Source organism: Dasypus novemcinctus, chromosome 15 (assembly GCF_030445035.2).
Source record: "Dasypus novemcinctus isolate mDasNov1 chromosome 15, mDasNov1.1.hap2, whole genome shotgun sequence".
In the NCBI taxonomy this organism is placed as follows: Eukaryota; Metazoa; Chordata; class Mammalia; order Cingulata; family Dasypodidae; genus Dasypus; species Dasypus novemcinctus.
Genome location: NC_080687.1, coordinates 36,637,518 through 36,663,340, shown reverse-complemented (window position 1 = coordinate 36,663,340; position 25,823 = coordinate 36,637,518). Strand labels below are relative to the sequence as shown.

At 41.0% G+C, this 25,823-nt stretch overlaps 1 protein-coding gene across 6 annotated transcripts in view; it reads left to right on the top strand.

Annotated features, from left to right (window-relative positions):
• Positions 1–25,823, top strand: part of FARP1 (FERM, ARH/RhoGEF and pleckstrin domain protein 1) — a 320,081-nt gene that overhangs the window by 252,331 nt on the left and 41,927 nt on the right. For 2 of the 6 annotated variants that reach the window (XM_071208233.1, XM_023589723.2), the window contains exons 7-15: positions 2,677–2,791; positions 3,646–3,793; positions 5,970–6,065; positions 7,358–7,521; positions 8,268–8,336; positions 10,887–10,962; positions 12,109–12,352; positions 13,070–13,219; positions 25,627–25,814. In XM_071208233.1, coding sequence (XP_071064334.1) covers positions 2,677–2,791; positions 3,646–3,793; positions 5,970–6,065; positions 7,358–7,521; positions 8,268–8,336; positions 10,887–10,962; positions 12,109–12,352; positions 13,070–13,219; positions 25,627–25,814 — 1,250 coding nt within the window. The remainder of the gene's footprint in view (positions 1–2,676; positions 2,792–3,645; positions 3,794–5,969; positions 6,066–7,357; positions 7,522–8,267; positions 8,337–10,886; positions 10,963–12,108; positions 12,353–13,069; positions 13,220–25,626; positions 25,815–25,823) is intronic. The other 4 variants (XM_058276487.2, XM_004447776.4, XM_004447775.5 and 1 more) reach the window with 3 other exon arrangements.

Here is a 25,823-nt window from a genome sequence, read left to right as displayed (position 1 = left end):
GGGGCTCACTCCTTGCACATGGGGCTCCCCTAAGCGGGGACCCCTTGCGTGGCAGGGCACTCTTTGCACGCATCAGCACTGCACATGGGCCAGCTCCACACGGGTCAAGGAGGCCCGGGGTTTGAACCGCGGACCTCCCATGTGGTAGACGGACGCCCTAACCACTGGACCAAGTCTGCTTCCCAACACACAGTATTTTTATAATCCTTTCCTGGCCTCTGTAAAGTCCCATTTCTGCGTGTGTTTCATCATATTCTTAAGCATCCTGTGTACTCAATTATGTGAGGAATTTCACAGAATCTGCCCTGAATATTGTGTTATTTAAATTAATTGCACTATCGATGAGGGGTCAACTCATTTCCCTTTCAGAGGAGCTGTTCTAACGCTGTTTTTCCTCCACTCTTTCATGTAAGTCTGTAGTTTTTCAGATAGTCTATATGTATATTTTTTTCCTTTGTGCCTCCACCACTGGTCTTATCTCCTGCAATATTTCAAACTTAATTTCTCTAGTTTATTCTGAATTTGACTAATTAGGACTAGTTGAAGAGAAGACTCAAACTCTAGGTAGCACAGATCTCAAAATGCCACTTAGGTGGCATGGAAGTGCAGCAGGGGCTCCCTTTCCACAGGCTGTGTTATCCTCAGTGAGGATTATACAGCACTAAACAGGTGTGCTTAAATGTGCCTTCATGAGTACGGTTCATTGATTGAAGTCACAGGATTTGGATTTTGTTGTCGTCATTCCTATTTTCTGCTGTGGGTAGACTGCTAAAGAATTTAGCCTATGCGTCAGCTGATACAACATCTGTGGCAGGAAGCATTTAAAATATTTATTTTGAATATACACTGGTTCTCAAGCTCAGAAAATGAGGAGCTTGTTTCCATATTTCAAAGGAGAGACCACAGGGGGAGAAAAAAATGAGTCCTACATTGTCATTGTATTTTAGGAAAGCAATAAGGGGCAGGTAACGCAGAAGAAAAGCAAATTATTAGAAGTATGGATACTGCTGCAGAAGGAAACACTGGAATTCCTAACTCTTCTCTATTGAATTAATGAAAAAGTGTGTTATAAAATCCAAATGTGTTTTGAAGTTCAGACAATAAAGGCTCATAGGAAATTTGGGATTTAGGTGTTTCCCCCATATACTTCTTGGGGACAGAAAGAATGGTAGCAAATTCAGGGTTGGCGTCGTCAAGGAAACCAGGGACAATGGGCAGCACCACCGGGGCATCTCCCCATTTCTGTCCTGTTTTCTGTAATGAAATGTGGCAATTTTACTCTATTTAGGAAAAGAGAAATTTGTCCAAAAGTCAAGGCAATTAGGAAATAGTGTTATTGATCTGTCATAGCAAGAGGAAGCTAGTGAGGGACTGATTTCTTCTTCAGTACTTCACCTCTTGCCAGGTGGGTGACACTGTTTTGTGCAGAGCAACTGTCCCCCGTGGGCCAGGTTTATAGCCCAACAACATACAGGCCCTATCGTGGAGGTTCCTTACCCAAAGCGTGACAAACTGCTTTATGTGAGGAAAATGAAAGGCAGGTTTCGTAGCAACCACTCACCTGCTTCTAATCAAAACAGCTGCAGCATCTGGGCTCTGGTCAACAGTGCTACTTCTTATCAAGCTTGTTACACAGACTATGTGATACAAAGAAAAAGACATACTGTCCCAGAGGTATTGCAATTGGTATAAATTGAACTCAAGCTAGTGTTTTAAGCTAAGGAACAATTATTGTTTTAAGGTTCTATCCTTTAAATTCCCAGATGAAAGCACTTTGGGATTAGGAAGAAAGCTGGCATCATGTTTCTTATATGTGAAAGATACGTAACAATATACAATCTGACAACAGAGCACAAGAAATTTAATAAACTTCTTTAAATCTTTTTTTTTAACCAAATTAGATTTGCTGTATTACTAATATACTATCGTCTTTCCTCAAAATGAAAAAGCCTTTACAATTATTATAAATAGTGGGTGTGGTTTTTTTTGTTTATTTGTTTGTTTTTTAAGGTACTGGGGCCAGGATTAAACCCAGAACCTTGTATGTGGGAAGCCAGTGCTCAACCACTGAGCCACGTTAGCTCTTCTAAGTTTTTTTTTTTTTTTCTTGTGTTTGCTTGTTGTTTATTTTTAAGTAAGATACTATTTCTTTAATTAAAAAGAAAGATATTTAGATTACATAAATTTTTATTTGTTTGTTTTTAGGAGGTACCGGAAACCAAACCCGGAACCTCCCATATTGGAAGCAGGTGCTCAGCCACTTAAGTCTCATCTGCTACCCTATACATGGTTTTAAGTTGAGTTTATAAAGTGCTGAAATCTAGGAATTGTTTAGTGGTCAAAAGTTGATAAATTCCCCATGTGTAGATTGGTGGTCAGAAAGAAGAAACAAACCAGGGATGTAGATGGCTGAAGATGGATGATTCTGAAGTTTTCTTTCCCACTGTTAGAGGTGAGAAAGAGTAGAAACCATCTTCTTATGTTGCCACAATTGTTGAATTGTCCACACCCACACCTTCTGACACTGAGCCCTTTCAATATTTCCTGCAAACTGGGATCACCTCATGTTGTCAGCTGTTTCCCAGTTTGCTAACCAGTAATATTCCACTGGGGAGTATAACAAATTGTGAAGTACTAAACAAACGTGACCGTTTTTCTTTCTCTGCTTCTTATTAGCCGAGATTGGTGATTTTGACGAGACTTTGGATAGAGAGCACTTAGCAAAAAATAAGTATGTACCTCACCAAGATGCCCTAGAAGACAAAATCGTGGAGTTTCACCATAACCACATGTAAGTCTCATTCATTGCTCATGTTTCCTGTGAGCTGATTCTTCGTGCCCTCCCAATATGCACAGGTACAGACACACACAAGTGCATACCCAGTAACGGTTGTGAAGCAGTACACAAAGGGTGGGGGGAGGGAGGCTCCCTGGGATGTTACCACCCATCTTGGACTCTCAGAAAAGCAGACAAAAGTTCTAGACTCCTTGCTTTCTTTCCTGTGAGACTAGAGTAGGCCTGGAATTTTAGGGCACCCCCTGATTTGGAATAGAAAGGAAAGTATAAGACCGAAGGACCATCCAATTATCATCTTAGGAGGAAATCGGCAGTGGGGCATGGTAAACTGGGGACAAAGTAAGACTATTGTAAGAATTCAGAGCCATAGCAATGTCTCCATTTTGTTGTTTTGTTTTGTTTTATACAGTAAAACATTTTAAAGGATTTTCTGTATTTTTGTTGTTGTTTTTAAGGAAGGCATTTGAGCCCTGGTGGTAGTGTGAAAGGGTGTTGCTTTGAGCTTGGCTTGCAAGTTTAGGTCCACTGTAAGTGACTAAAAACTTGTTTTAACACAATGGTATTTTGCTTTTCTATGACCTTAAAGGAAATGCTTTGAGATTCCAGAAAACTGGCCCGAGTTTGAGATAGACTTTTAGGTTTTGTGTTACATGAGCAATAGGGCTTTTGTCCTGGCTGCTAGACTTTGGGTTGCAATGAATGGGAGGTTGGTTGTCACCTGATCAGTTAGTCCCACTGTTTTTGATGAAATGCCTATTCATTTCCCAAGAGAAGCTGCTTAATCTCAAATTAATAGACACAGGGAATTCAAATCTCCTGGCCTTTCTTTTTAATTTTTCTTTTGTCAGTGGACAAACACCAGCAGAATCAGATTTCCAGCTCCTGGAGATTGCTCGTCGGCTGGAGATGTATGGAATCCGGTTGCACCCAGCCAAGGACAGGGAAGGTACTAAGATCAACCTGGCAGTTGCCAACACGGGCATTCTAGTGTTTCAGGTAAGAAGACTTAGAGCACAGCTCAGTTCCCTTGGTGATGGGGAGATAAGAGTTGGCCCTTTGACTGTGATTTCAAATTGGGTGGGCCCAGTTAAGACTTCTGACAGCTATTTTTAGGTGAACAGAGTTAAAAACTAGCCTTATCTGGGTCTTTCTCTTTGTTTCAGGCCCTCAACTTCCAGATGCTATTTCTTTTGTCTTTTCTTTCTTTGGGGGAATCCACAAGTATGGATTTGTTTGTGCTTATTCATTTGGTTTGATCCCAGAAATATCCATCTATCAGCAGACCTCAACTTAGAATATAGTTCAATGGAGTCATGATTTTAGAACCCCAAATAAACATCTTTCACAGGTTTACACATGATATTCTGCCATGATGTGATCTTTCGTTGTTATTATTGCGTTTGGATGGGGCTGGTTTACTTATGACTTCATATGCACATAATATAAAAATAAAAGTACAGTGTGCATTTTTCATATACAGCGGTTTTACCAAAGCTATGTCTTCATGCTGCAGTAATTTCACAGCATAACACACACACACTGCACTAGAATTCCTACCTGTGTTTTACTTAAGGACTTGAAAGCTCAACAGTTCTCTGCATTCTAAACTGCAGCTGCTTACAATATACTGTTTGATAAATTTTGCCGTGTGGTTGTGCCTCTGGAACCATCAGCGCCATCAAGATGGTGCACCCTTTCATCACCCCCAAAAGTTTCCTCAGTGCTTTGCTTTTCAACAAAAGGGGGTGGCCTGTGGTTCAGTCTCAAACAGGTGTGGAGAAAGCGTCTGCCTTTCTCTTCAATAGGGTCAAATTTCATCAATTTTTTTAATATGAGCATGACCTAAAGCTTTTTTTTTTTTTTTTGAGTGCTGCACAGGGGTCCCTTTTGTATGTTATAAAAATCATCCTAGTGATTCTCTTCTCACACATGAGATGTTTGTGGCAGACACTAATAATTACAGAATCATGTCTCAAGAGGAGTTAAAGTTGGGTATCCTCTTAGACTGTAGGGATTGACACTTTGAGAGAGTATGGTATTTATGAGAAGGTGACCACTCCTAACAGTTTCGACCTGCACCCAGTAAGAAAAATGGCAATAAAACCAAATGTAGTTTTCAGTACTACTATTCAATTTCAAAATTAAAACCATTAAACACTCCATAAAGGGGGAAGAGGAGTAGCCTAAAGTCCAATTACTTTGCTTTGATTTCATTTGAGACAATCTAAATATTGATAATTGCTTGGTAATTTAATAATGCACAAATGCTATATCTTGGGGTTCATCTTTTTGCCAGTGCCTAATTGCTTCATTCTTATCACTTTTAATAAATGGACCTGGTGTTAAAGTGGGCTGAGTAGGAATTCTAGTTTCAGTTGAGGTGATAGAACAGATGGGAGTTCATGTAGGGCAGCTCCCTATTGTTTCTCCAGTACGACCCCCCTGGCTACCAAAGACGATTTGGGATGTGTGAGTCCCACCCGGATACTGTGCCCTGGCCTTGAAGACACAGCCTGGGGGTCTCCCAGCCCAGCCACAGGCTCTGGGCTCCCATTCGTAGTCCTGCTTGTGCTGTTGAGAGAAGGACCAGACCTTGAGAGAAGGACTGGACCCGTAGCGGGTGACTTACTTGCCCTCTTGCTTCTGTGGAGATCAGCAATAGCTGGTGGTTAAGGGCACATGCTTGGGAAGCTCAGTTCTGCCACATTGACTGTGTGATTTTGGACCTATGAAAATACAGTCATGCTGCAGTTTCCCGGTCTGCAAAATGCACATAATAAATCCATCTCGCAGGGTGTGTGCCAGTTTGAAAAGGTAAGGTATTTAAAGCATTTATGGAGTGGCTGCCACCCTGTAAGTGGTGGCTGCTAGTCATTGCGGTGGTTGTCCTGGATTTTATTTTTATTTATCTTTATTATGTCTTGACCAGCCTCTTCTCTCCCTGGAGGCTGTGTTTGAATACCAAATCACATCATCTGTGGCAAATATAATGTTGCAGGAACTGGTATCACTCGATTTCCCAAGATCCGCTGAATTTTCCAAGGAAAGGCAGGCTTCCTGAGCAATGGAACTTCATCCCTTGTCCTTCACCTCTTTTATACGTAAAGCGTTCCAGCCCCTGAGTCCTGCATAATGCACTTTCTGGCTCACTAGCTGATACCTTTCTTATTAGGGTTTCACAAAAATCAATGCCTTCAACTGGGCAAAGGTGCGGAAGCTGAGCTTCAAGAGGAAGCGCTTTCTCATCAAGCTTCGCCCGGATGCAAACGTAAGTAACTCCTTGGAGAGGAGGAGACCAGCTGAGCCCCCTAAGAGTCATTGGGGTGACACCTGTCAGGAGCTTTTTGTTTTTTTAAGGTACCGGGGTCGGGGATTGAACTGGGACCTCATATGTAGGAAGCCAGCACTCAACCACTGAGCCACACGGGCTCCCCTGAGGTTCCCCGCCCCCGCCCCCATCTGATTGCACTGTTTGAGTATCTATAAGTAACAGTGGACCCATTCTCAGTAAACAGTGAGAGGGTGAAGAATGTGTACTTCACACAGACCCCCCTAAAGATATTTTTCACATGGCTGCTGGGTCAGGGAAGCAAAAAGCAGTAGCTCCTCCATCTGCAGGAAGTGGCGATGGAGAGAGGTGGATGGCATGTCCCTTGTGGCCTCAACCAGAACTTCGGGGACTTTTTCCCATGGAAAAGTGATTATAAATGGCAGCGGGGGCTTATAGTTTAGCTACAATATGGATTAAATAGGCTTTTATAGCCTGACCCAGGAAACAAACACTCTTTATAAATTCTTTTCTATGGGAAAATGTATTTTGAGTTCCAGAAAGCTGACTTAGAAATGAAGAATTGCAGCACAACTTGTTTGTAAGTCAGATACCCCTAAATAGTGGGAACTGCTGGGAATGGTAAAGACTGTGGTTCCGTTTATTTATATAATATGACCACTTAAATTGGCAGCAGTTGGTTATGCAAGTGGAAAATTACCATGCCCCCCTTCTAGACTCAAAGGACATGAATTTTTCAGCTTTGAGTGATACTTCTGTGCTCCAGGAAAAAAAAAAATTCATTTCCTGTATGGTTCCTGAGGCCACCTGGAGACTTGAGCCATATGCTATTTTATAGAGAAGAGATTTAAGACTAATCATCAAAGTTGACATGAACCATGAGGAAGAAAACAGAAAGAAGATTTGTGTTTCGGTTATTTTAAGGAGGCAAGAAAAGAATGTTGGTATTTGGATTCTGTTTTAGAAGGAAATATAATCCAAGTAAACACAATTTGTTTATGAATTCTGCCAAAAGATATGTTATCACTTCCGCTAAATTTCTACCACTGTTTTCTGTTGGTTCCTCTAAGAAATTTTGTGGGAAAGAAAATGGTTGGATGGAGTTCTCGTCATTAGGAGCAGCCATATTTTACTAAATTTTGAATTTATGGTGATGATATAATAAAATACACAGTTGAAATTTTCTTGCATAAGTTAGTTTTTACCCCCTTTTTCATACTTCAACTGAATGTCTGTGAGTAATGGGGAAAAAAAAGTTTGTTTTTTTTTAGAGCTCATACCAGGATACCTTGGAATTCCTGATGGCCAGTCGGGATTTCTGCAAGTCCTTCTGGAAAATCTGTGTTGAACATCATGCCTTTTTTAGACTTTTTGAAGAGCCCAAACCAAAGCCAAAGCCTGTTCTCTTTAGTCGAGGCTCATCATTTCGGTTCAGGTAAGGCTGAAGCTGTGTACCTGGTTGCCGTGTGAACATTCTTCCTGGCACTACTCTTTCCTACTCTCTAACACAGCTGCTGTGATACACAGCAAGTAGATAAGGTGAACACTCGCTGGTCACCAGGATCTGGGACTGATGGAGGTGCTGGCTTGGGTTATCCCAGCAGGCTCCCTTGCTGTGTCATCCCTTGCTGTGCTCTAGTTAAACATTAACCAGCCACGGGTAACCTACCCAGCCTCCGTAAACTTGTAACTAATTCAGAAAAGATTTCTTCTCTCTGTAATAACAAAATAGGGTCTAACATTTTGTGTAGCTTCATGGAATGATATGTAGACTTGCCCATCGTTGGCCCACGTACTCAGTTTTACTTTCAACAAATATTTGAGTGTCTACTGTGTGCCAAGTACTGTTCTAGGCTTTGGAGAAATAGCAATAAATATATATTCCCACTGTCTTGAAGCTTACAAACTCTTGGGGTATTTGCTTAATAAATAAACACATAATTATGAAGTGGATTTTGTTAATCCAACATTTTTCTGTTAGGTATAAGGGAAATATCAAGAGGTGGACACAAAACCCAGGTTTTCTTAGGATTGCTCTTATTTCTGATTAACTGAGGAAACCCACACATCTGCCAGTTCTAGAAGGAAAGGAAGTAAAGATGACGGGCTGTCAACATTTGTGTGTTTAAAAGAGAATGCCTTCATGTCTTCTCTCCTTTCCCTTTGTGGTCTTCATTTTAGTGGCCGGACACAGAAGCAGGTTCTTGACTATGTTAAAGAAGGAGGACATAAAAAAGTACAGTTTGAAAGGTAAGAGAAAAGTTGCCTTCCTTTCCGTTTTGAGAAGAGGCATACTCTCCAGGTGATTTATTTCATTGCTGCTAAATACCTCCTCAACTAGGCTTGGTGTCCAGGGAGTTACAGAATTACTGCTTTACAGTAAACCTTGAAAAGTTTATTATTAGGAGCTTTTGGGGGCCCTGGGACCCTCTCCCAAGTATAAAATGAGATGAGGAGAAGAGACCGAGAAGACCAAGTGAGCAAGAAGAGGGAGCTAGCAGAGGGCAGCTAGCAGAGGGCAGGGACCGACAAACAGGAGATTATTGTGGGGAAAAAGTATGTAAAAACTTGCCCATAGTGAGTCCTTAAATATTTTGGGATTTTAATTGAATATTTTTTATAAACTTTTAAATTAAATGGAGTTCAGGTGAGCAGAAACGAGGTTTATTTATTATTATTATTATTACTACCAAAATTTTATAATAATTTATGTGCCAGACCATGTTCCAATGGCTTCCATATACTGACTCATTTCGTCTTCATACCTGTCTGGTCAGTATTGTTTTTCCCCTTTTTAAATATGGAGACACTGAAGCTCACAGAGGTTCAGAAACTAGTCCGGATCTCATAGCTGGTTAGTGGCCTCTGGTCAGCCGGTTCCGAGGCTCAGTGCCCTGAGCCACAGGTGTGCTGCCAGGATAGGGAAAAGCAGAACCCAGGAGGGACAGAGCTAAACGGTCAACAAGTAATGTGATGACAATCTGAGTGCCATTCAGTGTGGGTGTTTTTTAAAACTTTTTTATTTTGATGTGTTTTTAAATTACAACAAAGTACAACAAAGTACACCCAGTTTCTACTACTTAGATTTAAGAACTGTTAACATCTTGACATATTTGTTTCTGTGTTTATTCTTTTATTTGGAGCTGTTATTTTCCAGATATGGTTAAAACCCCCTTTAACCCAAATCCCTCATTATTTCCCTTTTCCACTCTCCAGAGGCAATAACTGCCAGAATTTTATTTCTTTTATATTTATATCCATGCATCCAAAAACAATATGTAGAACTGATTTGTGTGTGTGTTTGCTTTTTCATTTACCTAAGTAGAGTATACTAGCCATAATTCTGTGTCCTAATTTTCTAATGCAAGCATGTTTGTAGGTATATTTTAAGTGTTATAGAGTATTATGAAGGTTTTCCATGTTATTGATGAGCATTCAAGTTGTTTCAGTGTTTTGTTTTGATTTTGCTGAAACAAACTTGCTGCTATGTACCCCGCCCCCTTATATATTTCTCCTCTTGCAAACCTGAGGTTGTTTCTCCTGTGTGGAGAAAACATATATACAGGAGATTTTTTTACATGTGTCTCTGGATATTTCAAACCTCATAATTTTCCTGGATGATTAGTAACTGATTAACCTTTAAAGTATCATGTAAGAAGTGGCCCAGTTCTTGCTCTAATACAGAATGTGGACCCTCCAGAGCTTTTTTTGTATTGATTCATATGATATGCATATTGAAATTTTAAAAACTTTATTTTAGTAACGTACAATTCAAAATTTCCCATTTTAACCATTTTAAGTATACATTTCAGCAATATTAATCATAATCACAATATTGTGCTGTTATCACCAATATCCATTACCCCAACTTTTCCATCACCCCACACTCAAACTCTGTATCCACTAAGCATTAACTCCCTCTTCCCCTCTCTCCATGCCCAGTCCTTGGAAACCTATAATCTACTATCAGTCTCTATGAAATTTACTTCTTCTTCTAGGTATTTCATCTAAGTGAGGTCGTACAATATTTGACCTTTGGTATCTGGCCTGCTTCACTCAACCTGATGTCCCCAAGGTGCATCCTTGCTGTAGCATGCATCCAAACGTCACTCCTGTTTTGCCCCAGAATGATATTCCATTGTGTGTACATGTCACATTGGGATCTAGCCCCTATGTACATTTTCATGAGTTTAAGCATATGAAAATTTCCTAATTCTTATGTAATGGGGGTGGAGTGTTAGATGGACTAAGAGAAGGGAAAAGGAAAAAGAAAGTTGTCTGTGGCATTAAAGCTGGTTCCTTCCACTCTGAAGTCTATAAATTCATTCAGAGGGCAGCCTTTTCCTCTGAACTTCATACTCTAAGAGTTAGCTGATGAGTGGTAATTTCCTCTGTTGTAGAACTGATCTAGAAAATAATTACTCCAAATGCATGAATTAATTTTGTATGGTTAGCCTGTGGTTGCCATTCAGAGCATGGAATAACCCAGCCAACATCTCCCTTCTCAATGACTTTTCCCTTAACTGGGAAGTTACAGCCAAATTTCTAGTGTTCCTTTAACCAGCTGTACCACTGAAAATGAAACAGGGGCACTCTGAGGACTTCTTCAAGGTTTCAGTACCCCCAGAGCTTGAAATGTTAGGAAAAGGACGACTGTGGGACTGTTTCCAAGGAGCATTTAGGAAAACTGCTCTGGGTACCTTCATCATTAAGGAAGGGTATAATGCTGCTCTTATTTTTCATTAAAAAAGAACAAAAACAACTCCTACAACTTTACCTGCCTTATGTGATTTCTCCCAGGAAACACAGCAAGCTTCATTCCATCAGGAGCCTTGCTATGCAGCCTACAGAACCGAATTCAGAAGTGCCAAAACAAGTCAGTAATAGACTATTACTACTCTATTGTTCACTCTCAAAACTTCCCCTAGAGCACTGTCATTCACAGTAGGCTTTCAAGTTCCCTGTACTTTACAGAACTTTACAGATGAGCTTGTGGTTGTCTGTTCTGGCATTGACCAGACTTGGGTTTGTGCCTGTGCCATCCTGGCTTGGGCTCAGGGGGCCCTAGACTGTTTGCTGTTATGCTGCTGACTTCTGAACTTCAGTTCAGTCAACTGTGCTCTAAGCCATGGAGCAGTTTGTTCTGGTGCCCTGAACTCAGCATAGGGCTGGACCCATCAGAGGAAGCCAGCAGAACTGAGGTCCCCGTGCAGCTAAATGGGCCCACTTGTGTGATGAGATTGGGACCTGCTTTGCAACTGATGGGTGTAGCTCCAGTTTGGTGCCAAGGTCAGGACCCTGAATTGGCATGAAACTGGGGAGTGAGTTCCCAGAGTTTGTGTTACAGGGTGGTGACCGCAGTTGGCAACCAAGAGAAATTATCATTCCTGCTCTGAGGGTGGCGAGAGGTCATTTTCCTTGGAGTGGTTTTCTGGATGAGTTTTTAGGGTTTTCTGTAGGAGAGAATAAGAACTTTGTTGAGGAAGACCATGAAGGAAGTTTCATGGTGTAAATTTTTAAAAAAAGAAAAAAACCTTCACCTGTCTGTTCTGCCTTTAGAAGTATTAGCAAAGAAGGTTTTTGTCGTTTTTCTAAAATTTGTGTCAACTTGCCTTCAGGGACCCGGGATGTGTATTCTTCTTCCTGCCCACACTGCCTTTGGAAGCCCCTTCTGGACAAATAGGCTCTCTTGTTTCTTAGAAACCCAATGGGAAATGGTGGAGTCTAGAAAGCAAAGAGCAGAACGCCTACTGCCGGCAACGCAGCATTGTTAGCTCTCACACTGGGAGACCTTTTTGGATAATGACCAAATACAGTTTTTTGAGTGCATGTTTATTGTCAGAATGCTCTGCTCTAACACTGTGGAGGGCAGCCTTTATTTGGCAATCCTCTTGGCCGCTTGAAGCTTAAAGGGATGTTGTTAAATTGGACTCTGACTTCTCTTTCTTTTTTTCAGCTCTGGTGTAATAATCTCCCTTCTCTCTTCATCTCCCTTCATCCTTTTCTTGCCCCGCTCCACCAGTCTCAGCAGAACGCCAGCCTTACGTTTGGAGAAGGTGCTGAATCACCAGGCAGCCTGAGCTGCCAGCAAGGAAAGGAACTGAAAGTTTCAGCTGAAGAGCCTGGGCCACCCCAAAGCCCTTCTCTGAAAAAGAGCCCACCGGGTACCAAGAAGGCAGACGGAGCCATCGTGGTGCCGATGGAAGACGAGGAGGAGGCTCTTAAGGATAGGATCCAGCAGAGTAAACCCCAGCAGCCAAGCACAGGTCCAGCATCCAGGGCTGCTAGAGGCAGCAGCACTTCCATTCCTTTCATTGACTGCAGTGATGTAGATAGTGAATACGACCTTCTCAGAGAACAAGTGTCCCAGTCACAGTCCCAAACAAATGACAATTATGAGGGTGATTTGACCAGTGGTGTTTATCTTCTCTCCAGGGATGAGAGGCAGACAGAGGCTAGGCACAGGGCTTCCACTCACTCTGTAAAGTCCTCCAGGCCTCCCTCCAGAGAATTCATTGATGATGATTCAGCAGACATAACCTTTGATATAAGTGGGAGCCCCCGACTCCCAAGACATAGCTCCCTGATAGATGAAATGTTCAGGGACGCAGGCAGTCACAGCCCCCTGGCCACCCCTTTGTCTCCCAGCAGCAGAAGTTCAAGTCCAAATATGAGTTGGGACAAGACTGGGTCTCAAGGCTATGTCTCCCAAAATGGAAATGACAGTAGAGAGAGAAGTATGGGAGAAGATACTCTCCCAAGCCGAGGTCCTTATTACGAAAACTGTTCCCCTGTCTTACAAAGGCCATACTTGCGGAACCTTCCTAGTAGATATAATAAGTCAGAGACGGATCCGCTCATCCTAAGCCAGGCAGCATCAACTCCAGAGGCGATCGATAGGCTTGATGGCCATGAAAAGGCAGGTCTGGCCAATATGGCTGCTTCAGAAGGTAGAGTGCTGGCTAATGGGGCACCTCTTGTAGGTCTGACCACAAAGATTCCCATCATGCCATCATGCGTGCAGGACCAGCTGGCACCCCTACAGATGACAGAGGCCTCTACCAGCAGTGGGACTGAATCCAGTGATTCAGACTCTGAAATGGCGACCCCTTTGAGCCAGCCCCTCGTGTTTGGTAATCCAGCCGTGCTGAGTTCCCCTTCCATGTCTAGCAGCAAGAAATCCCTGGGTGGCCTGCATTTGAGTGGTGAGAGGGGGGAGGATGAGTGAAGAGGCTACAGGCAAGTCTTCAGCTATTGGTAACCTGGGGTCTGGGGTTTCAACAGAGATTATTGATTCTAGTGATCCATTAATTTCTAATCAATATTTGTTTGAGGAAGTTTGGGGCAGACACATGTTCGGATAGAGTATGTCTGACTTCAGAAATCTTTTAAGAAAAGCAAAACTTCACATGGTGGCTTGCTTTCCAAAAAAAAGGTGCACAAGATAAACAGCAAGTCATAGATGACAAGTTACCAGGAGATTGTTTACCTTACTAGTTGAAAGCTAGGAAGAAACAGTTTCTTAAGAATCTGATAATGTGTATCATGCATTACGTTTCTGTGGAAATATTCTGTGTACATACGATTTTGTATGCAGATCAGCCTCCTATTGCTTGAGTGTTTGGACTGAAGTATCACAGAAATCATAGTAAAACTGTTTACTTTTCCCCTCCTTCCTTCAAAGGTGGGCTGCTTTTCTGTGCCTCAAAAAGTAAGGAATTGACAAAATTCAAGGCTCAATGTATTATTGCTAGTTGAGATCAAGTGTAGGTGAAATATTCTTAGTCAGGAATAATGACTATTTTAATGGGAAGAATTGGGGGTTATTTCTTCTTTCCAGACTTTACATGGAATGCTATAAAGGTTGTCCGACCCTCGTGGACTGTAATTTAACTGGGGTTGCTGATTTTGGTTCAGGTTTGCAGTGGTGGATGAAATTGTTAGTCTCGTTTTAAGAAGTCATAAGTGGCTCTCAGATTCTCTCAGAGAAACACAGAAATCCTACTGGGAGTGTGCAGGGAAAAGTCGTGCCTCACAATGAACTGTTATGCACAGAGGTTAGCAACCTGAACGCCTGCCTTTGAATCGTGTACAACGCAGAGAAGGATCGTTTTCCAGTATCATTGTCCTTGATTGGTTTTTATGCACCTTTTTACCACTCACACTTGTGAACAATATATACTCTTGGGACAGTGACTTCTGGATGTTTCTCTGAGCAGTGCGAAAGAAAGTGGAAGTAGTAGAGATCTGACTTCTGTTTAAATTTTGCCCACCTGTGCCAGTGCCTTTCAGCCAGCACTCCTGTGTTTTAGATTAAAGAGCCCAGGTTTTACTTGCAGGGTTTCTCGACATTAGCTGCACATTGAAATCATGTGGGCCATTTAAAAAACAGGTGATGCCTCAGCCCTGCCCCCAGGACAGGCCCCTGTTGGACAAACAGGGTCACTTTTCAGCCAGACGTAATTGTCTACTAGATTCTAGTGGAATATATTGAAACCATGAGCTAAAATGTTGGTTTGCTTGCAGAATCAAAAAAAAAAAAAAAAGCAAATGAAATAACTTTTCTTAATGCTTGTTATTGGTACTTTGAAGTCTTTGTTACTTTTCCTTTTAAAGTATAGAATAAAATTGGTAGATCCTTAGAAACTACAAAACTATTGAAAAGAGTTGTGACTGTAATACTTTTTTGAGGTACTGCCATGCCAATGGCCTTACTAGACTCATTGTATGATTTTTGTCACAAGGAAAGATCTAAGCATGTTCAGGGAATTGCATAAAGTTTGGCAACGGTACATAAATGAATCGAAGCATTGACTGTCCTCGTGATTCATAAATTATTATCTTGTCTGTATGAATGTCAATAAGGTTGTTTTAAAGATTCTGAAGACTCAATTCATTCTTATACATTCTTTGTTTTATTTTCCTAATCATTTGATTCTGTGCATGATTGATGAATCAAATTGATTTTTGAATAGTTTGAAAGATGTTCATTGAAGTAGTCTGCTTACGTCTTGCTTTAGATGTATATATTAATAACAGAATCACAGAATTTTAAAAGTGGAAGAGACCTTGGAGATCATTTAGAGCCATCCTTCATTGGACAGCTGAGGAAACATGGACTGACAAGGTTCAGTGTTTGACATGGCCAGACAGCTATTGTCTGACTAAGATGGAACCAAACTGTTGGTCTTCAGGCTCTAGGTTTTACTCTGCATGGCATCTTGGAGCGATAGGATGTTTTGGATTCCATGTTTTAATTTTTGGAGAGTCTCTTATGGATTAATAATTAAAAGCAGATTTGAGACCAGGGAGCGTGTAGACTTTCCTTTGGCAATTACAGTCTGTAGGGATGAACCACTGCTTTTTAAATTGTGTGTTCCTTTGCAGTTATAACAAGTTTTTGCATATTCTGTTTGGGACTTAGAAAAAGAGGTCAGTTTGCTATATAAAATTTTAGTCACATATGAGGTAAGCAGAGTCAGACTTGGAATCCTGTGTTTTATTTGCATAGGTGGTTTGTTCAAATGAGTTTCCTTTTTACCTCTTGTGATAACAGCAGTCAGAAAATGAAATATGAAAGAACAATAAGTATTAACTTACCCAGCATAATGCGAATCATCTAATGTAAACCTCCAAAGCAAAACATGCTCCAATAATTATGTTGTTTTGCTTTTTTCCTGAAGAAGTGATTTTTATCTAAAGTGTCTGAAAAGCCGTTGATAACGGGAGTGGGCTCATTTCTATATTGACAGCATTTCCTACTCTTAGGGTTGCCCCTGTGGTTTTTCTCTCACTGGTTTGGTACCAGCTAAGCAACTGCATCTTGGCCAGTATTTACAAAAATAACAATCCTGGTGAAATTAATGGTGCTTAAAATAGAGGGAGTATAGTTTTTCTTCAAAAGCTCCATATCCTGATGTGCTGAGAATATTCACTCATTTCCTTTAGGGACGCTTGCTCTGCACTAAAAGAGATTCCAGAGCACTGGTCAGAGAGCGAGCTTAAGCATTCTTTGGGCCTGGTGGAGCATATCTGCCGAGGTGACGTGAGCTCCCCACTACCACCGCGCAGGGCCAGGAGGAGCCAACAGCCCCCGCATTCCGCTTTCCACGCGTACTGACTTTCCCTTTACTCAGGCTTTTCACAGCCTCCAGTCTCGCTGTGTGGCACGAGAAGGGCATGACACACATGTACTAAGAATGGGGAAAGGCAAGAGATGGGGCGTGATGAATGAGCAGCAGAGGTTAGAGACCTGTAAATTTATTCAGATTTCCACAGGGACTTTCTCAAGACCTGTGAACCATTTTATCCCCACTTCTGGGACAAGAGCTAGTGTATAGGTCTCCTGAATCCACAAGGAAAACAGGTCTTACTATGGCTGGTCTTGGAAGTGATCTGAAGGCCTGGGGTAGTAGACAGACCTTATCTAGAAAGAGAAATCTTGACACTACTCGGGGTCACTAAAGGGCCTCCTTGCATTGATGTCTTTTCTTGGATATTATTTCAAAATATGTAAATGATAGACCTTTTGGTTGTTCTTGCTGCTGCTTTTTAAGGACAAAATAAAAATGCAAGAAATTCTTTTAGCGTGAAGAAATGTACTTAATGAATTCCAGAACTCAAAATGAATTGCTTCAGTTCCTTTGACAGTCATCTGTATGCCATTGACAATATTTTATTAGACAGGCATTTAATTAAAGAAAATCTGTGGGCCAGATTCTTCCCTACATATGTTATTCTTGTTTGAGAATTTCTCACAAATTTATCTCACCAAATTGGGCCACGTGGCCTACACATAAAACGTGAGTAATTTCAATTTTTTTCTCAAGAACTTCTTTGAAGATTCAAATGAAGCAATCCTTAAAAAAAATTTAAAAATAAAGAAAAGCCAGGCCTGAAGAACTCATGCAATAGGAGCCTCTCAAAATTTCCACTAGGTGTACAGACTCCAGTCTGTTCTGAATTTGAATCAAAAACTCAACCTTCTTATTAAAAGCCCCAGAATTGGGGAGTGGTTATAGTGTAGGCAGTGGTTGAGCACCTGCCTCCCACACAAAAGGTCCCAGGTTCAATCCCCAGTGCCTCCTTTAAAAAAAAAAGAGCCCTGGAATCATCTTGATCATGTGGTCAAGCAATTCCTTAAGGAGGAAAAGCATTCAACTGTCACTTTAAATTTAGTTGAAGCAGTTGTCAGTGTCTATAAATCACAATGTTCACATACTTGCAATAAACTTTTTCCATTTAAAACATTATTTCCTATTTCAATGCAAAAGTGGATTTGATGGAGCTTTCTCAGTTGGCCAGTATTAGGGTTTTAGGTAAACCCAGCCTTAAATTAAGGTATTTGGGGTCTCCTTTACCATCAGATTTATTTGCTGCTTTCTCTGTCACCTCTCGGCCTCTTCCCTTAGTCAGGTTAGCCAGAGTTTTGTTGAGCTCTCAGAGTTGCATTCCCAAGAAAGGCTCTTTTTTTCTGCAGCTTCTTCCTTGTACTCTAAACATTCTTTCTGTGATAGTCATGAGCTTAGTTACTCTTGGGATGGATTTCCTCCAGTTTCATGGTATGAGTCTGTTTCCATTGCTGCCTAATTTTACAAATCGAACTGCAAAAGTCTATATTCTCTGTAATACTAGTTTCTTTGAACCTTAAAGAGGTGAACATTGCAAAATAATCCAGTGCTGGTAGCTCTCTGAGTTTTACATTTAGCCATGTTAGCCAAATCTTTAAGAACATAATGGAAGGAAAGGGACTATTGAATGAATTTCTTTGAGCAGTAAGTGATTAAAGAAATTTACTCTGGCGACATTAAAGAATTTACTGGCAGTGCTTTTTCCTTGTTAGTTTAATCCCATCTGTTTCTGTTTAATTGAGTGAAACTTAATACAGGAAAATGGAGTCTCTAGTGAACACTTGTGCATACCTCTAACACCAGTTGCTGGTATTTAAAATGAAGCTATGACTTTTAGACCAAAATTAGCAGTGTTACTTAATGTAGCAATTTTCTTTTATTAAAAAAAAAAGTAATGAAAGCAAAAAACTCTCCATGTGATGATTTGGTCTACCATTTTAGTCATCAAAGATCAAAATACCGCCTGGTTGCCAGCTGTTTGGATATGTACTTGAAAAGGGCTGCTTGTGATTTCCTTGAATAACCTAACAAGGGATTTCCAAGCATGTCTCCTACGAACACAGGTTGCAAATGGTTGTTGGTATATATTTTTGGGAAGGAAGGGGATGGAGTCTTGTTTTGCAAATAAACATAACTCAAAAAAAAAAGTAGAATGAAATTTCTGGCATGAGGAACTTTAAAAAAGTGTTTCTACTGAAAGTAATTCAGTATCCTGGATACAAGAGAAGACTTAGAAAATCTTTCCCTGAAAGCTTTAAAAATGGAATAGAATCTGGTTTGTTCTGGATAATTTCGGCATTGATAGCCTGAATGGCTCAAACATCACAGCTTGGCCCTACTAAAAGGCTTCAGCATCTTCTTGGTCTCCTCCACCATTTGATTATAACTTTGAAAGAGAAGGCAATTCTTTTGCTTCTTTGTGCAAGTTCTAGATCAGGTTACTCTGGTATGTCTCATCTTAGGGCAGGGGTGGCTTTGTATTTGTAAGGAGGATTAAGAATCACCTGTTGACCCAGGATGCTGCAGCTACCTGTGTAGTTGAGAGCCAGTCTAAAGGTTAGCTCTGTAACTTGAGGGCTTCTGGTGCAGCCCTGGAAACCGGGACTGGAAGATACTTGATTCTTGCTGCCAGGTGCAGGTCCAGTGATTTCAGAATGCTGAGGAGGAGTTGGAAATCATGGAAAAATGCAGGAAGAACACAAACCAAGGGCATTCAGGAAGGAAGCAAGGCCTTTGTGGTTTTTTCTTTGTATTTTTGTGTGACAACATTTTACCCTGATGAGCTCTACGTTTGAGGAAGAGGCGGCGGTGGTAGTGGTACGTGGAGTTTTTAGTTAGTAGCTCTGCGTCACTGTGAATCGGGGACTGTAACTGGCTCAAAGCAGGAGCAAGTGGAAGGATCATTTTGGAGCCTGACGTGGCAACCGGCCTGTCCTTTCTCACAGACCAACTTTTTGGCCCAAGAAACAGGGCTGTCCAGTCCTTTTCCCTGAGCCTGGGGGTGTCTTTGGAAGAAACAAAGCAGTTGTCACTCAGCCAACAGTGCTGTATAGAAGGACCCGGCTAGGTCTTCCACAGCTAAGAACACACACCTGCTGCTAAGCGCCTGAACTGGCTGGTGGACTAAATCCCTTACTTTCCTCTCCTTCTGCCTGGGAAGTTGATGTGGAAAACCTAACTAACCAAATTTCACAGCTTGGCCTATATTAGTAATCTAACTCCCTTTTGTTCTCCCTGTGTGTATATTTAATACTATGTAGATAATATATTTTAGTAAAATTTTCTAATACACCAAATTAATTTTAAAATAGAGAAAGCTGGGGACTTCATTCTCATTTTTGTCATTTGTTTACTAAATTTGAGAAAACATTTTTCTGTTCCATTGTATGCACTGTTTTGTCAGCATGTACCTATCTGGGAGAAAGAGCTTCCCTCCCCCCCACCAGTGTTCTGTCTTTACCCTCCAAGCATGGTTTATCTTCTGTTCCCTGCATTGTTGGAGCACTGTCTGATGTCTTTTATTATTTTTCTTTTCTTTTTTATTTTACACTGCCGAATACCAATTTGTACTTGTAATTCCTGCTTCCTCTAAAATACAGTGATCCTGCTCACTGAACAAGCTTTAACACAGAAACCTGCTGGGTGGGGTCAGTTTTTGTACCCCCATTTCACTAAAGGTGGGGAAAGAGAAGATGAACAAAAGGGTTTGCTTTTCTGATGGGTCCAATCAGGCCTGCGCTTTGAACTTTGGACAGTGCAGGTGCAGGGCGGGGCAAGTGAGCAGGATCACTGTAGTGGAGGGAGCGGGCTCATGGAGACAGACCGCATCTGTGGCCGCAGCTTACATTGGCGAACTCAGACAGCCAACCCAAAGCCTGTGAACACCTGTTTAAATGGAGGCTGGGGAACCTCACATAGATCCTCTCTGTAAGGAAAATTAGTTATGTGTTTGTTTTGTTTGGGGGTGGGGGCGTGCAGGGAAGACGTCACCTCGCTGAGCCCCAGATGGCGTCTCATGGCCAGTAGCTGATTTTAGTGTTGATATGTACCCACAATGTAAGCTCACACAGATGCTGTCTGGTTTCATCTTCTCTCCACTGCCTCAGAGTGCAGTTATATCTTGAGAAAGCATGGGTTTATGCCACCTGGAAGATTGTTGGCTTCTCCAATAACAATGAGCTTGGTGATTTTTTTAAGCATGGAACGCTAAACTCACATAACAGTGTATGCACGGTATTAATATCTCTTGTTAATATAAACTGAAGAGGCTTTTACTTGTCCTAACAGGTATCTTGCTGTAAAAAAAAACTGTCAATGGTTTAACTGTTCTGTCCTACTGATGGCTGAAGCTTTGTCCTGAGTCCAAGATAATTTTCATTGGTACGAAGCACCATGTTCCCTACCCTAAGTGCTGCTGCCGCCACTGCCACGCCACCACTGCCACTGCCACCACCATGTTCAAACAAAGGAGAATTTTCCTTTCTCTTTTCTCCCTGAGTAAGAACAAGCTAGTGCATTTGCTCTCATTGCTCCATTAGTGGCATTTCTCTTTCTATATATTCTGCAAGTTGCGTTGCTATTGCTTTTTTGAATTGCTTGATGATAAACTGCTAAATTGATGTTTAGCTGCTTGTAAAGCTTTTTTAAAGGAACTTGGTCTGACAAGTTGGCAAGAAGAGGAGAACATCGCTAATATTGGTAATCCTATAACCTGGTTTTTCTTGAGAAACTTTGTAATTTCAATTAAATACTACCAACTTTTTTTTACATACTCCATTGGGGAGGAGCTTAGATAGCAGACTAAACAAGAAATCCTGCACATTTAGATATCTACCCATTATTCAACATAATACTGATCTTTTTTGATAACTGTCTTTAAAATGCAGATAAACTATAGAGAGAATTCCTTGTGTTCTCTTGTAGAGAGAGATTATAGATATTAAAAGGGCCTTAAAAAAAAAAGATAAAAACCTACAGTTGTAATGTATTTCCTACATGTGCCTTTGGATATTTTAGGTATATAGAGATAAGATTCTCCATATTTTAGAATCACATTATAAGAAACAAATAATGACACAGGTGGCATCTAGAAGCTTGCATAATAATTTTATTTAGGGGCTTATTGAAGGAAAAGCAAAGATACCTTTTTAATAATTGTACTTTTTGAAATTTTGAAGGGGAAATTGAGAAAGCAATCAGTATTTCATTTTCACCAATATTCTCATTTGCAGATATTTTAATATTTAACCTATTATGGATGACTATGTTTAAAATTATTGTCAGGTTTTCTAGTTCCATCCTTAACAGGAAAGATAACACCTGATTTTTAAAAATGGGAATTACCAATTGACTAGTTTAAAACACAGTACAGGTACAGCTAAGTATTAGAAATAACATTTTTATTACAAAATAGAGATTAGACATCTCTCCTCAGGATTTTGTGAATTTATTTTTAAGACTTTAATACAATCTGAGGAATTAGATGGTTAATACACAGCTTGTATACAATCCCAAAGGAGGGAGAAAGCCATGAGTTTGGCTTGTGGATCATATCCTGTCATCCTAATGCATTTCAGTACCTCCAAAGAAGAGCTGATCAAGAGATGCTGCAGAAGCAGCTTCCCCCAAGCAGTGGGGAAAGAATTATGAATGTATTTTAAATGAAAAAGAGCAGCTAAGCCAGTTTCTGGGCTGGTTGATAAATTGAAATCCATAAATATAGCTGTACTAATTTAAAGTTCCATAATTGTTTGTGCCATGAGAATGTATACATTTCAAAGGATTTTAAAAAGCAATTACCAGAAGTGCTTCCCTTGGGAATGGAATTAGTTGAAGGCCTTTCCAGTCCACCAGGGTGACATAAACTCAGTCCTCCTTATACAGATTAATGGGGCAATGGGGGGCGTCATGAAATCAGTGGGAAGAAGTGAAGGATGTGAGCATTTTTAATCTGAAATACAACTGAATGCCTGAAGGGGGGGTGGAAAGCAGGACTGTTTCTGGAAGTAGGAAAGGTAAATTAAAAAAAAAAAATTGGCTTTCAGACTTGCAGGATTTCTTTGAACTTCTTTCCACCTATTGCCTTAATGTCCAAGTGCTTTCTCAGTTGGCCACCCAGAACGATTTATCTAGAGCCCCTTGATGAAAGAAATTACTTGGCATTAATTTGGAATAAAGAAAAAAAGAATTTTAAAAATACCAATGCCGGATACGTTCCTTGAGTGGCAGTGAACCTCTGTCACAATTTTCTCTTCTATCTGGGGCTGGCCCTTTAAGGTGGATGACAGACTACATGAGCTAAACAGGCTTTGTGATGCTGTGGAAATCAAACCAACCCATTTTATCTAACAACACAACCACGTTTGCTTGCTTTATTGTAAAACAGACTGCATCAGTAAAAAGTGGCTACATATGCAATTCTAACTCTGTAACCTTACACACTGGCTTACTTTAGCCACAGCTCTTTGCACATTCCCGAGGGCAGGCCCTAAGTGGAAACCAGTGTGCACAGACTGCGTTGCCACAAACTCAAAGGCAAGCGAGAGTTTTAATTACTCATCAAGCTGCCGAATTCTACTAATTACCCGCGTCAGCATAGGTCACTGATTGCTGGATGGTAAATGCACTACCTATTTGGTTTGGACCAGATCACCTGTTGATAGTTAACTTTCAAAGCCTCAAGTAGGTAGACTCTTTTGCAAGGGGACATGGGGGAATATTCTCCAAGGATGCAGCTCAAATGAGAAAAATTGAACTTTAGAGTTTCAGACTTTTCCTTTCCTTAGACTTGCTGGTAGATTTCTAGACCAGACTAATTTATAGGTATTTATTGGTGTGACTGTTTAAATACACCCATTACCCTTCCTTTCATAGGCCCTTCAAAGTCAGCTGAAGTAGGCTCTAGGGAGAAGGAAATTGGCCAACCTGATTTGGTTGTCCTCCGATCTGTGCATTGCACATATAAAACAGGTGGTTATTATGCAATTGTGTTACCTTGCGGCTGCAGCAGGCTTTCACCCAACAACCTGCAGGCTGATCTCAAGCTGCCCCGTATCTTTACCTCCATCCACAGGTTGGGCATGAAGTTCACTTTTAGTATACCGCTTTCTGACTCCTGTCTCTGATTGACTCAAATGGGGAGACCCCCAACTCTAAATTGCTCTCTTCTTTGGACTGTATCAGGCCTTCCTGGCAGTGAGGCCCCTCTCTTAGAACAAGAGTCTAGCTCAGCCTTTCAGCCTCCTTGGTCTTCTTAATACGTGTTCCAGGTGGGATTCAGCAGGGCTAATAGCTTTTGACCTTTAACAGTGGTTGTGGTTGTATTTAAGTGTGTTCACCCTGATTTTCTCCTGTGCAACGTGGCAGTGTATTTTTATCTGTCACCAGATGCTGTCCAGTGCCTGATTGTTATCATTTCCCCACCTCCCACTCCCTCTTTCAAGATAGCCTCTAACTGGTTTTCATTCTTGGGTCCAACTCTTTCAATGATGAGGCGAATGCTTTTTTCTGTTCCACATCACTGCACAGTCAAGGCCCAGCACTTTGTCACTTATAACTACCTCCCCTGACCTCACACACAGTGCGAGCGCTGAAGGTAAGCCCTCAATTTTGCCAGGTTATGGTGAACATGGAAGAAAAAGTACTCTCAAACAGCAACTCACAAATGCATGAAATGTTTTGCTCGCTAGACAGACTGCCGAAATTTCTCTTTTCTGATTCCTATTTGTAGTGATAACATTTTTCTTTTTGTGATTTTTTTTTAAAAGCATAGTGTAGTACCTTGAAACAATTGCAGTTCTAATTGTTCTCACTATTTCTATTTGACAAGTTCCAATTCTTTTGAAACTATTGTATTCAGTTGTGTACTAGTGTCAATAAAATTGACATTTGTGAAGCAATTTCTGGCCTTTTTCTCCGGGTATTACTGGGTCTGGTGGTGTGCGGGGTGACTGGGTCTTTGGCTAATGCTAGGCCTTCATTTCAATGTGGTAATCTGAGAGAGCTTAACAATGCAAACTTCTTGGATCTGCTTTCTCCTCACATTTTCCAATCTTGTTATTTAAGGATCATTGTACTGACCCTTAGTCAGTGGACAGGACATCTGCTTTGGATTGTATTTCCAGATGCGGCGGCTTTTCACACCCGTGTCGGCGGCACAGCTAGCTGGTCGACCGGGGACCCCAGTGGGGGGTGGGCGGGGATTCTCCATGAGTCTTTCATACTGGGATTAGACTCATTACTCTCACTTCATCAGTTCCATTCTAGACTGTTTTATCTTGTAATTTCAAAGTGGATTTTAATAAATCCAGAGGGAGAGACTAAATGTCAGGAAAAATGAGGGCAACTCCCAGAAAATTGCCCTTAACCTTTCTTTTGGAGATCCTTTACCCAGTGAACTGACTAGCAATGAAGCTGAAATTGTATTTTGAAAAATGGAGAAAGCATTTACATTGCCTTTCCTTAAAATGATAACAGACAGGACTGCCAGTTACTTTAACTTTGATTACCAAATATTAGCTCTAGCAAATCTGCATGAGAATTATAAATTTAAGTATTAGGCAAAAACAAAGTTTAGAGGTTATTTTTTTTAATATCCCATTTAGTTCAGAGGGTTGCAAGTACATATTTGCAAAATTATGTATACGTCCTCTACCTTGGCTGACTTGTAATGGGTAATATATACATTTTTATATTATTTAATATGCTGTTCTTTTCAGAGGAATAATTAATTGCCTGTCACTCTTGTGACTTGTGAAGGAGAACTGTGATAATGTAATGACCTCTAGCTTTGCATTTTTCAATGATTACCTTTGCATGTAAATGTGATGCTAGTGTTTCTGTCCCAAACAGTGAGAGAGACATGGAGTGACATCACCAGGTATAACAAGCTTGCTTCTGTTCTCTGTAGAACTGGGAGTTAGTTGCTTTACCTTTCTGTTAGCTGTGACCCACTGTTACATGATGTAGTATGTCCTAAGTGTGCCAGTCTTTTAGATTCCTGTTAGTATAGTTTTCTGGTCCAGTCATTTCCCCCTCCATGTCTCTTTGTGATACAGACACTGCGTCTTTCTTGAGCAATTCTTAGATGCCAAGGTAGTAGTTAGGAGATGAAAAGAAAAGTTTGGCTACACCATACTTTTCAACTATTATTGTTATCTAGGCAGAGTTCTGCACCTTCTCATTAATTACACAACAGAGGCTCGGTGGACTTATTCATACATGGTATCCTGCATATTAAGGCAGCTGCAACTTAGGGGAAAAAATAAAAAATAAGAGCATTAAGTGTGCCAGATGATAGTCAAGGTTCTAAAGATTTGAAGAGGTGAAAGTTATGAGTAGAAACCAGGCCCCAGAAGGAATTACCTTTTTTTTTTTTTTCCCCCTCTTTAAAACTTCTCATCCCCAAACAGGCTCCCTGACTGGTAGCCCTCACCTTTCAGAACTGTCCATCAACTCACAGGGAGGAGCCGTGCCTGCCAGCGTGACCTTGTCTCCCAACCTGAGCCCCGACACCAAGCAGGCCTCTCCCCTGGTCAGCCCGCTGTTGAATGACCAGGCGTGCTCCAGGACAGATGACGAAGAGGAGGTCCGGAGAAAGGTGCCGGAT